The 13302-nt window shown below is 51.1% G+C and overlaps 1 protein-coding gene across 2 annotated transcripts in view; it reads right to left on the bottom strand.

The window, feature by feature from the left end:
• The window catches only part of UBE2G1 (ubiquitin conjugating enzyme E2 G1), a 60174-nt gene that overhangs the window by 26006 nt on the left and 20866 nt on the right, over positions 1-13302 (bottom strand). Inside the window, exon 2 of one of the 2 annotated variants that reach the window (XM_020964641.2) lies at positions 3276-3378. In XM_020964641.2, coding sequence (XP_020820300.1) covers positions 3276-3378 — 103 coding nt within the window. Of the gene's footprint in view, positions 1-3275; positions 3464-13302 lie in introns of those variants that run through there. The other variant, XM_078147387.1, reaches the window with a different exon arrangement.

The raw sequence follows: 13302 nt of genomic DNA, 5'->3' as shown, positions 1-13302 counted from the left end.
GATGCTGGGGAGTTTGCTCTGGCACTGTCGTGACACTGACCAGCCACGCGGATCGACACCGCCCATGAGCTTTCCACAGCAACGCCACCACATCCCCGCCTTGTCACCTTTGACAGTTTCTTCCCTCGTGGGAGCTCCCGGAGCGCAGGGACAGTCAGTTTCCCCTCTGTATCCTCTGCACCGTTTAGCAGTGCCCAATGCCATCTTCCTTCTACAGTCGAGGACACGGAAGCTGATGGAGCTAAAGTAACTTCTGCAGGCAGCGTCAGAGGGAGCACTTGAACCCCGCTCTTCCTGACTCCAGCACATTTCCTTGCTCACACAGCACCAGGATGGGAGTCCAGATCTGATTCCTTGGGCTCACAGACAGCCACCCGCTAATACACACACACACACACACACACACACACACACACACACACACACACACACACACGGTGCCTGTGCGTGTGCTCTGCACGTGGGTGTGGCCAAAGGCAGCAAAAACAACTGTTATGGGCAGGCGGAGGCAGGAGGGAGACCCAAAAGAGGAAGCCCTCGGCGAGAGCGCCATCAGCTGCCAGCATGGCAGCAGTTTTCAAAAGAAATACAAATGATCAATAACCTGAAAATACCCTCACCAACATAAAGCCTGAGGGTGACCTCATCCCCGCCAAGCCAGCAAAGAGGGGCCAAAGGACGGGCCATCACCTTCTGTGCCTTGGACCCCCTCAGAGGTCTTGAAAAGTGCCGATGATTACAAACGTCTAATGATGCTGAAACACAATCTGCAGAATGGGCTCTTGCCAAGTTCCTGGCACTCACACGCTGAAAAGTGGGGGAACTCTTCAGAGAGGCACCGTCGGAGAGGTACAGCAATTGGATGGTGGGCTTATCCCTTACAGAAAAATGACCCACCCCCGGGCTAACTCGGAGGAGACTGTGGCCAGCAAGAACAGATTCCCAAGTACAGAAATGGTAGCAGAAATGTTACTGATGCTAGCAAAGTGTGTGGCCAAGAACAAGGGAATGCTGAAAAAATTCTGGTAGAAGAATGTCACGGGCGGGTTAGAACTGCACTCTAAGGAATGATGAAAACAAACAGGCAGCTCTGGGCAGGACACTGCATCTGGAGTGAGAGACCCTAGCTCTGCCGTGTAATCTCATCCCCTCTGGCCTCAGTTTCCTTATCTGCCTGGAAGGTCCCTCCCAGTTCTGGAGCACTGTGAAACCAGAAGAACACACCCAGAGACCAGTGTCCGGGCATGGACCCTGGGACATCCCGCAAAGGCCACGGACACTGCTCCTGTCCAGCCTGCTGACATGTGGGTTAACCAGTGCCCCGTTCTGTCCTTGGGCCCCAAGGGACACTAAAAACATTCCCATTCCAGCCACAGGCCCAGTCGCTCGAAACCAGACTGCAAGTTCACTGCTGAAAACCTGGGTTCAGATAACATCACAGATGGGCTACTGGGAAACAGCCTCTGTGCCAGAGGATGACAAAGGGCCAAATAAGGACTGCCCAGTGCCCTGCGGGCTGTCAGAGCCAGCAGCGCCCTCTGGTGGCCCCAGGAAGGACCCCAGCTCACCAATGTCACCACTACCACCATCCTCATCCAAGAAGAAAGGAAGGCAGGCACCTACCTCAAGGAGCTGACATTCTAGTGGGGGAGAGGACCCGAAAAGGAAGCTAAGAGGGGCGGGGGGACAAAGCTACCCCGGAGGGAAGAAGAATGAGCTACCACCCCGATGGCAAGCCCACCAGGCCCCTCTTCATGAAGGTCTTTCGGTGGTCTCTGCCCCCAAGCTTCCCTCGGACCCCTCAGGGAACTCGAGGCACACTGCCAGCTCAGAACACCAGATCTTCTGCAGCTGCTCCTCAAAACCTCCCCACAGTGTTGGGTGGGCCTCAGCCTGGGGCATAGGATTGAAAGCTGTGCCAAGCTGCCTGAGCGCTGGCCCACTGCAGAAAGAGTGACCCATAAATCTGGCACCATGGCAGACCCCAGAGAGCGAGCCCAGCTGCTCACTCCCTCCTACTGATGGTGGCTTTTTGTACACAGAAGGGGGAAGCCGGGGGCATCCTCCCTGGTCTCAGGAAGCCTAGATGGAGTCCTGACTCTGACGATGAGAGAGGTACAGCCTTGGGCAAAAGGCATTCCACTCCTGAGGCTGGGCTTCTTCAAATTCTCGGGGACACCCCCTTCACCTTGGCGGAGAGATCAATCCACAAGGACCCTGTGCTGAGCAATGTAGGTACGAGACAACAACCCAACCGTTCCCGCTCTAAGGGGGAGACAACAGTGTAGCTAGGAAAACACATATGGAATCCACCCTAAGTGAAGGCGCACAAGGCAGCTGTAGAAGTCCTTGGGAGCAGCTGGAGTGGAGTCTTCCATGTGGCGGGGCAGCCAGCACCAAGGCCCGTCCTTGGTCAGAGGTGAGGAGGGCCAGAACTCATGCGGTGGGTGAGGGGTGGCCTGGGGCTCTAGCCATGTTCATCTCAACAGACGCATACCCACGGCTACTCTGTCACACCATCTAACACAAGGCACTCTGAAAACTCGGTCCACATCCAGCTTTGCTTCCTCCAGAGGTCCCAGGCAATGGAGGGCCAAGTCAGCCTCTCACCATGGCTGGGATGCGATTCCGCTGTCAAAGAGGGAGGGGGGTGGTCTCCTTGCCTCCTCTGGATTTAGAATGGCCACAGCTTGCGCACTCAGTGTCACATAAAGGATCACAACAGGTAAATGTGGCTCAAGAGGCAGGATTTCACATTCAAGGTCACTGCTAGAATTAATTTATTTGCTACATCACAAGATTCCTGATCGTCCCATGCAGGAAAGGACACTTTCTTTGCAATTAAAAAGAAAAATATCAACCCACATCTTAAGGTCAAACCTACATTTTAACTAAGTAAATTATTCTATAATAGGTTTTTTAAGTAGCTCGGAAAAATGGGTGACTGTAAAAAAAATCACTGGTTTTCTTCAACCAAACAGTCTCCAAGAAACCTTCTTCTTTAGAAATTGCCTTTTTCTATAAAATATTTCTGGTAAACTAAGCAAATATTTCATCTCCCTAATCAACACTAAAATAATACCAGATTATATCCATCAGTCAAAGGGTTTTTGTGTGAATACAGGGTATGGAGATTAGCGAGTCTTAACAAATGGGGCAAGTCAACAGTGTAGGTTTTGAAGCTTTCCAAATCCTAAGCCCTTTGTCCTGCGACTGTTAGGATTCTCAAGCCCCAAGCAGCTCTACGGACAGCTCTGCTGCCAGGCGATACTCACTACAGCGTGTCTGGGGGGCCGATGATGAGGACTTCCCATCTGTACAGATCGTTGTCATCTATTAAGCCAGCTGAAAATCCTTCGACCGGATTCTTGTTGAGCTCTGCAAACACAAGAAAGCTACGGTAAACCCCAAGCAGAGAACAGCGTGTTAACATACAGCACACACACATGCTGTGCGCAGCCAGCCCGAGGGGGGAACCCCTCCACGCTCTCCCACCCTGGAAGACCGGAGCCAAGGTCAGTGAGAGCCCGGACCCGGGGGCTCAAACAGCAGACAAAACAAGGACCTGGTTGCTAACAGACAGTGGGGATTGAATCAGATTCAATCTTTGGGTGAAAGCACAGGTCTGAATTTCTCAGGAATGTCTGGCCTCTTTGACTGAGTGCTGAGGTGTGAAACAGAGAGAAAGTGCTATGAGTGCGGAAGAGGGATGAGTGGGAATTCTGAAGCACCGGGACTGGACACACTGGGAGCACCTCGGACACTGTTATTACAGGACCATTCTCGTGTTCTCATTTCTTCCTTCCTGGGCTAAGCCCATTCCCCCAGGATCATAGATTGACAGCGGGAAGGGAGGTCAGAAGCCATTTCATCCAACTGTCCATTTTACAGATGACAACACTGGGGTGCGGGGGAGGCTAAGGGATACCTTTTCTCTTTCTATCACAGTGGGTCCCCCAGACTGTCCCAGCCAAGTGATGGGGGACTGCGTCTGTCAATGAAGGAGCCAGTCTTGGGCCCCCGGGGTCCCCAGCCTGTCTCTGCCCGGCTAAAGACAGGATGTATTTTTAGCTGCCTGTGATCACTGGATCCAAGAGGCTTGACCCAGATGAAAACACAATTTTAGGTCACTGAATTGTGTATTTTTAAATTTGGTCATGATTTTAGTGCCCATTGTAAATCTATTCTACCAAAAGTCAGAGCAGACCAAAAATCAATGGTTTCTTCTGAAACCAGTTTTTAAAGCTAGTGCAGAAATGACTTTCGCCTTCACATGCCTCAGGAGCAGCAGGCCAGCTCTTCTCTTTGTCAAGCTGAGTGTGTGAGCGCGGTTATTCTGACCTAAGCAAGGATTCATCCGAATGACCTGCTCTCTAATGCAAGTGGGCGCTCGTGTGGAGGAGTGCGTGGCTGCGCGCCACCCCCCAGTCCCCCGCCCTGGGGACCAGGCTCGGAGAGGCCCGCAAAGTGGGACTACTCCAACAGCAGAAGTTTGGGGATTTCAGCTTTGTGGTTCGAGGTCGCCCAGACACTTCCCACAGAGCCCTACTGGGGTCCCTCTCAGGGGGCTGCAGATCTGCAAAAAGCCTCGGCTGCTTTCTGAGGCTCAGCCCACATTCAGAGAGGGTCATCATTTGGAAGCTGGCCACCTGGTGGCGACAGCAGTGTTTGTCCCGCGTGCATCACGAAGGTGATGCCACGGCTGCAGATGAAGTAGATGTAAGTGAGGGAGGGCTGTGCCAAGTCAGCCACTTCACTCCCTCCCCCAGAGCCATCCAGGCCAGATATGGATCAGGACGACTGAAGATGGATCCCCCCTACCCTGAGGGGACGAAGGAGTCAAGAAGAACTCCCCAATAAAGGGGGTTAAGAATTCTGGCTCCAGAAGGCAAAGGGAACCTGCATGGCAGCCCAGTAACCACAGGACACAGGAGGGTGAAGGGAAATTGGCGGAAAGAACGCCAAAGAAACGCGATCGATAGAGGAGATGGCACACAAGAGCCTCACAAGGTGCAGCGGTCTTGAGGAAGCCCCCCAAGACACTCTGTGGGAAACCAAGAGTCACATCGGAAAGGCAAGCACGGAGGGGCTGCAATCCCTATCACCGATGGTCCTAGGCCCACTGGAAAGTATCTGGACTACAGGAATAGGAGAAATGATGGGAATCTCCAAATAGATCCCTCAACCATCCTACTGAACTGGAGATGGTTCATCTCCAAAGCACCTGGTACTTTAACAAATCATTCTGTTTTCTAATGTAACTTAAAAAGCAACCTGAAAAAATATTAACAAATTACAGCTTTAAATGAAAAGCTAAGTAGAAAAATGTACCGACCTACGTGTCCTTTTGCAATAATGTTGAAGAAAGTATTTGGATTTAAATCTATCAGTAAAAAAACATCTCAAACTCCTGGTATTGCACCCAATGTGCACCTAGTTCTTTTACGGCAAAAAATTCCACTGTTGGACGCTGACCCACTCCCAACACGTCCGCTTGTTTCCTAGTCATCTCTGCTCTCTGACCTGGCCTCTTCCCCTTCCTCAGCATTCCCTGCGGGGCACCCATCCATTGCCCACACCCTGCTCTGAGCAGATCAGGGCCTACCTCCTTCACAACCTTCCCCCGTTGCCCTCCCTACCTCATCCCCCATAATTACTCTCATCTCAATAAGCATCTCCGAAAATGCATTTATTGAACATGTAAGCTCCCAGAGCAAGTACTGTACCATTCTTTGTATCCTAAAGAACAATGCCTGGCATATAGCAGTCAAGTAATAGAGGTTTGTTGACTGACTGAATGATTGATCCTGTATGCCAAGCACTGTCCTAAGGACACAACTACAGAGAGCAAAGCAATGCCTGCCCTGCAGGAGCTTACATTCTAAAAGTGGAAGATAACCACTAAACTTCTTGGAGAAATTATCAACTCTGTCCATCACTGCTAAATCAGAACAAATGTGCTTGTCAACACTTTGTAAAAGGATTTGTGTTTCCACCACTTTAAGGAAGAAATTGCACTTTCAAATGTCAATAACCTAATTGTCAAATCCAAAGACTTTAAAATAAAATTTAAAACATAAAATCTTCATCTTTCTTGAATTTCCCTGTGCTGAAAGGAAGGAAGGAAAGGAGGGAGGGAGGAAGGAAGGAAGGAAGGAAGGAAAAGGGAGGGAGGAAAGAAGGAAAAGAGGGAGGAATTAAGCAGTTATGACATGCCAGACACTGCTAACTCTACTTCAAGTGGAGACAGATGCTGTGAAGACCAAATGTAAGAATAATTACAAATATTCTCTCATTAGATCTTCACAATAGCCCTGAAAGATAGGTGCTGTTTTTATCCCCATTTTATGGTGGGAGAAACTAAGGCTGGATTTGAACTCAAGTCCCCCTGCCTCTCTGCCCATTCTGCCCTTAGATGCTTCCACCGGATGATACTTGGGCTGCACCCACCAGGCTCAACTCTTCTTTCCAGGATTATTCAACTGGCTTCACTTGGCCTTCTGCCCAGACTGCTCCCCTCCGGCTCCTCCAACAACTCCCCCCACAGTCTGTTTCTTTCTCAAGCCCGGCTTGGAAATCCCACATCATCAGCAGCAACTCTCCCGCTCTCTCACCATCCCCACCCAACTTCAGCTCTCCTCTTGCTACATCCCCTTTCTCTCAGGTTGTGGACACCCCCACTCATGGGCAAGGCACCCTGAAAGTGCCCTCCCCAAACTTAGCCAGGACCCTTTTCTTCCCCTCCCATCCCCACCGACCTCTGTGCAGCATCTGACCCCGGGAACCACATTCTCTCCACTCTCGGTGGTCCCTCCATGGTCCCCCCTCCTCCAGGTCCCGGGAGACGGCTCACCTTCTGGGCATAGCCCTGGGCCAGTCCACTCTGGGTCACTCTCTCTCACCCCGCCCCCACCAGTCTATCCCCATCCCCATCTCTTACCTCCCAAGGCCTCTTCTGCTCACTTCCTGCTCTAGCACAGATCCAGAGCTGAAGGCACCTTAGATCCTACCACCTCAAACCTGACCCAGTAACTCCAAGGGCTCCTTAGTGCTTCTAAGGGAAGGTACATTGTTTCAAGAGAAGTATTGTTTCAACTGGGCTACTTGAGGGTGCCACAGTGCATAGACTCATCTTCCCGAGTTCAAATGTGGTCTCAGACACTCACTAGCTGTGTGACCCTGAGCAAGTCACTTCACTCTGACAGAAAAGAGAGCCAACGGGTGGGCAGGCAGGGCAAACGTCTCTTCTCTTGGTGCCAAAGGTCTCAAGCCAAGCCCCAGGTCTGGCAGCACCAGCAGGAGCAGTGATCTCTTCTGCTTTTGCTTAGAGGGTTGGGGGGGGGGCATGGAGTGCCAAGCCAAGAGACAGGAGGAGAGACAGTGCACGTAGTACTGTCTAGGTGCTTTTTGGGAATGCAGAATTCTTTAAAGTTGAATCCGCATAATGTGAATTTATGTGAAGCAAGAACTGTCTGTCGTAAGATAAGCTCCAAACAGGTGCATGACTTAGACATCGTGAGCAAATCAGAGGTGCTTAGAAATTACCTGTCCAGTCTCTAGCTATGGCATGATAAAACAAGGGGGTAGAGAGGTTCACAGGAGGTAGAATGGACAATTTTAACGAGACACAAAATTAAAAAGGTCTTGTACAAACAAAACCAATGCATCTAAGATTAGGTGAGAAGCAGAAAACGGGGGGAAAGGCTTCACAGCAGGTTCCTCTGATAAAGACCTCATTTCTCAGACATAAAGAGAACTGGGTCAAATTTACAAGAACCATTCCCCAAATAATAAATGATCAAAGTATATGAACTGGCAGTTTTCAGAGGATGAAATTCAAGCTTTTAATAGCCATATGAAAAAGTGTTCTAATCACTAACAATTAAGAGTGTAACTAAGGGTGTACCCCCATACACCTATGAGATTGGCTAAAATGACAGAAAAGAAAAATGACAAATGCTGGAGGGGATGTGAGAAAACAAGGACATTAATGGCAGCCATGGTGGAGCGCCATTTGGAACTATGACCAAAAAGCTAAATGAACTGTGCACACCCTTTGACTGACGACATCATTATCAGGTCTACACTCCAAAGAGCTCAGAGAAAGAGAAGGATCTGTATGAACAATAATATTTTGAGGGACAGCAACGAACTGGAAAGCGAGGGGATGCCCATGGACTAGAGAAGGTCTGCAACAAGGCAGGCATATGAATATGGTGGGTTGCTACTGGGCTGTGGACAATTTACATAACAACAATGATGCACAGACAATCGGCAACACACAGAAGGAACCAGCAGCCCACCCTGGCATGCCTCTCTACATCTGCCATGGGATCTGATTGGGGGAAGAAGAAGGGGAGGGAGGGGGAGAACACAAAGCGTGCCTGCCCTGGAGGTCAGGCTCGTTCTTCAACAAAGTTCTGCCTTCCCTTTTTGTCATTAAAGTGGCCCTAATCTCATTGCCCGAGCGGTTTCCCAGGACTCCTCCCCCTTACGCTAGCCCGACTGGTTTCCTTGCTGATCAAGCACCTGCGGTGTGTGCCAGCTAAGGCATACAAAAGGAGGCAAAATCAGGGGCTGGCCTGAAGGAGCTAGTTCTGGGGGCTGGGAAATCAGGGGCGGCCACAGTGGGGGGGGGAAGGCGCCTTGGCAATCTCCCTTCCTCCCTGGGGGCACTGGATATCACTCAGGTTAGTTCTTCCTCTCCAGCAGGAAAATCTCCCCAGGTTTTGGGGACACCCTTCTCTCTCTCCTGCTTCTCCTCCTCCCTCTCTGCTCCTGCCCTGGATCCTCCTCCACATCAAGCCCTCTAACCATGAGTGACCTTGTCATGGATTCAATGACCATCTCTGTGCTGACAATTCTCAAATCTGTCCCAGCCTCTCTGATATTCTCCAATCTCACACCTCGACTGCCTTTCAGACATCTCAGATAGGACGAGGTCCTGTAGCCATATGAAACTCAAAATGTCCAAAACAAACATATCATCTTTCTCCCTAGACCCTCCCCTCCTCCTACTTGTCCAGACCTCAGGCTCTCCCAACCTGAGTCTTCCTGGACCCTCTCTGGATCCTGGATCAAAGCTGTGGCCAAGGCCTGTTGATTTCACCTCTGCAGCATCTCTCCAATAGGCCCCCTTTTCTCCTCTGACATTGCCCCTGCCCGGTACAGGCCTCCTTACCTCACACCTGGCCCACTGCAATAACTGGTTGGGGAGGTGGGCTGGGGCTGCCTGTCCCAAGTCTCTCCCCACCCCCCCACTCCAGGACATCCTCTACTCAGCCACCAAAGTGATTTTCCTGCCGTACAAGTCCCGCCACGTATGCCACCTCCCCACTCAATAAACTCCAGGGGCTTCCCACCACGCCTAGGATCTAATACGAAACTTGTCTGACCTTCAGTCCCTTCATAACCCCCCTCTTTCCTGTACTCTTCCTCCTGACTCCCCCACATGTAATCTTGTGACCCTGACCCTCTTCTTTACACGTCTTACAGGGCTACAGCCACCCCCCAGGCCTGGAACAGAAAGTTCTCCCTCCTCTGACTACTGCCCCCCCCCACAATCCTACATCTACAGGAAGCCTGTCCCAACCCCTCATCATCCCTGGACCTGCCCTCTGGTTTGCATGCCATCTCTCCCGTTAGATTGTAAACTCCTTGAGGACAGGGACTATCCCTCCCCTCCTTTTGTATCCCCAGCTTAGCACATAGCTGGTGCTTAATAAAGGTATACTGACACCAGTATACCTTTCTAAGAAGTCTGCTTTAAGATTCTTTCACAAACACTATATAATTAGGTCTACTTCTTACTACACGACATAATCTTTTGGCTTTGAAAATTCTTGAATTAAAGATATCTTTAACACAAAGGGAAAAAATCGACATAAACAATTTTTAAGCAGTCAGTTTTCTCATTTTCATAACACCTAAATGCAGCAAACTGGCAAGAGGTGAGCTCCCCTCAGCATCCCAGAAAAGCCCCGGTCCCCACTGAATTCCATGAAGCTCACAATGACTTCAAGTTTGCCCGTCCAACTTAGCCAGTCTCTCACCGCTTTCAGTAACTTGGCATCTTCCATGTCTTCTGTTGCATTCTTAGAAGCCTATACGATGCATGAAATACAGGATGCGTCTAATCCCACTCACCTGTTATTCAAGAGATCATTCTAGTGACCTCAGGAGGTCATTCTGACACCCCCTCATCTGGAGGTAGTCTGACCTCACCCAAGCGCAGGGAGAGAGGACCCCCACTCCACAATCTGTGAAGGTGCGGCCTTAGATCCTGAGCTGGAAACAGGAATAGAGGCTGCTCCAGCGCGTGGGACGCTCAAAAACAGCCTCCACTTGGAGAAACTGCGTGGCTGCTAATCCAAGCACAGCACCCAGCAATCTCTCTAGCCAGAGCATCAGCTTTGCTGACAGTCTAAGGAATGGGAAAAATCCTAGCCGGTTCACTCCCCTCTCATGCACTACAAACAGTATTTTTACCATTTCTAGCATGCACATGGATTATTGGTCATGTGGAAATACGCAAACACATTGCCAACAGGGGACATACCCAGCGTTTCATCCCTATTATTCCATTCGACTCCTGCATCGAGTCCGTGGATGTCAGCACTGTCACCTTCACCATGCCATGGCTGCCTCCTTCCTCTGTGCCCACTGTACATGTGGGGTGGGCATGACGGTTGCCCCCCTTGTGGCTCTGGAACAGGGAGACACGCCCAGGCCAGGCATGAAGGCAGGTGGGAACTGGGCCGTGTCAGACTTTATCCAATGATCAAAGTAGCTCTCTCCTCCCAAACTAAGAGCGTGTTCACACCGAGTTTACAACCAAGAAGGCTGGGCTGGGGTGGTTCCCTGTCTCTCAGTGTGCTGCCCCCTTCAAAAGGACACCTCTCCAATTTTCACTCCCCGCTGGCCAGCACCCTCCTAGGCCCTTCCTCCTCAGGCCAAACCCTTTGGAAAAGCTTCTGTATTCTTTCACTTACTTCCTCCCCTCCTTGGCCACCCCTTTTGATTTCACTGAAGCTTCAGGCACTTTCCTCTACTCAGGGTTTTCACATGTACCTGCTCCTAAGTCAGCAACAAATATCATCTCACTGGTCATCACAATAGTCTTGCCTGGAAGGCAGGGACATTTATCACTCCCATTTTACATATGAGGACACTGAAACAGACAGAGTGACTTGCCCAAGGTCACACAGCTATGAGGCACTTTGGGCCTAGTGCTCTATTTACTGGGCCACTTATCATCCAAACCGTGCCCTTTCACTTCAGGTCTTCAGACGCCCCCTAAGACTCAGAGATCCATACAAGCAGCCCTCTTCCAGACCCGTCTAATTCTGCCCTTCTAGGCACACCAGCTTGCGCCCGTCATATCTTGCTCACCCCACGTGCTGTTTCTAAGATTTGTGATTGTCTGGCCCCTTCTTCCTCACCACTCGGCCTGCTTGGGCCTGATTCCCTAACCGGAGACCTGCCCCAAATGAATCCAGCCTCCATGCAACCACCTTCTTTAAGAGAAGGTCTGTCCAAGTCCTTCAAACACCCCCGAACAAAGAACAAGGCCCAAGCTGGAGAAGGCTGCCGCTGCCCCCTTCACTCAGGCCCCGATCTGTCTTCTCCCACACGTGCACTCACTCAGCAGCAGCACAGGGTGGGAAGAACAAGGAACTGGGGGAAGCCTGGGCTCTGCTACTGACCAGCCATGGGCCGTGACCGAGTCACCTTCCCCCTTCCTGTCCTGCTTCCTTATCTATAATCTGAGGAATCTGGACCAGAGAGAAGGTTCCTTCCAGCTCTGACCTTCTACGATCTCGTGGTATGTTCTCTTCCCAAAGTAGCTAGACCAAATGATTCATCATGCCAACTAGTCTTTGACCTCTTGTGGCCCATGGGAGCAGCTAGGCGGCGCCATAGTGCACAGAGTGCCAGACCTGGAGCCAGGAAGACCTGAGTTCAAATCGAGCCCCAGATACTTACTAACTGTGTGACCCAGGGCAAGTCACCTAACTGCTGTTGGCCTCGGTTTCCTACTCTGTTAATTGAGGATAATAACAGTATCTGCCTTGTAGGGCCGGAAGGATCAAACGATAAAAACTGTAAAGTGCTTTTTTTAGCACGGTGCCCGGCACACAGCGAGCACTACATAAATGCTAGCTATTAACATAACTGGGCGGCTGGGTGAGGCCGCAGTGGATGGAGTCAGGAAGACCCGAGTCCAAATCTGGCCTCTGATATTTGCTAGCTCCGTGACTCTGGGCAAGCCACTTCACCGTTTGCCTCAGTTTCCTCATGTGTAAAATGAGCCGGAGAAAGAAATGGCCAACCACTCCAGCGTCTTTGCCAAGAAAACCTCAGTTGGGGTCACAAAGAGTCAGATACAATCAAACAACAACAAAGTTCTCCTAATTAGCTGGTTACACGCCACGCTTCATCGTCCCTCTCGATGCGTTCCGGTACTCTGGTAACGCTGCCACACCTTCTGGAGTTTCAGAGCGGCCTCCCTGAAAAGTCCCGCATCCCCGCCCTGCTGGTGCGCCAGGCTTTGCCGAGCTCCCTCACCACTGAACCAGGGTGGGCTGAGGAGCCAGGGCCTCGCCTCACAAGCGCTTCCTTCTGTGCTGATGATGCTAATTCGTTCCATCGAGTCCAGGCCTCCCCGGGAGGCTGGCCCAGTCACCTTGCCTGAGCCTGTCTGCAAAGCCAGAGGACTGAAAGGGCTTCACACTTTAATTAGCACAACGAAAAGAAGTGCCCACATTGGAGCCCAAGGAGCCCAAGATTGCAGTTAAGCCAAAATAAAATCGTAAAAAGGGCTTAAAATCTAGGCGAGAACAACGCAATACTAATTTCCGCGTCACATCTTGGCTCTTCTATTTTCTATGACAGAGGAGCTCAGCTGAAGTCTGCCCAACTCGCCTTCATCCTGATGCAGACAGCCCAGGACCCCAGACCTCCCCACACCCCACAGAATCACCGTGGAGAAGGCGCGCGTCGTCCTCACCACCACCACCACCACACCTGCCAATGAAGCCCAAGAGCCCCAGGAAGAGCAGGCCCCTCATGACCACCAGGCCTGCTTCCCTCCCAGCCCAGCCCCCAACCCATCACCCCAGAAAGCAAGGCCTATGGAGAAAGGACGGAGCCCCTGCTTCAGGGGGCTGCTGCAGCCTCGACCCCTTTGTGGAGCAGAGCTACCACAGCTTCTGAAGGTTGGGAAAAGCTAGTCCTCACCACCCAATTCTTTGGGACTGTCAAAGATGCCACACGTGAGAAAGACTGTGTTAGTGCACCCCT

Source organism: Phascolarctos cinereus, unplaced genomic scaffold, assembly GCF_003287225.1.
Source record: "Phascolarctos cinereus isolate Bilbo 61053 unplaced genomic scaffold, phaCin_HiC Scaffold_7;HRSCAF=346, whole genome shotgun sequence".
NCBI classification, from domain to species: Eukaryota; Metazoa; Chordata; class Mammalia; order Diprotodontia; family Phascolarctidae; genus Phascolarctos; species Phascolarctos cinereus.
The sequence above is the reverse complement of the archived record's forward strand: the minus strand, read 5'-3'. Positions and strand labels throughout refer to the sequence as shown.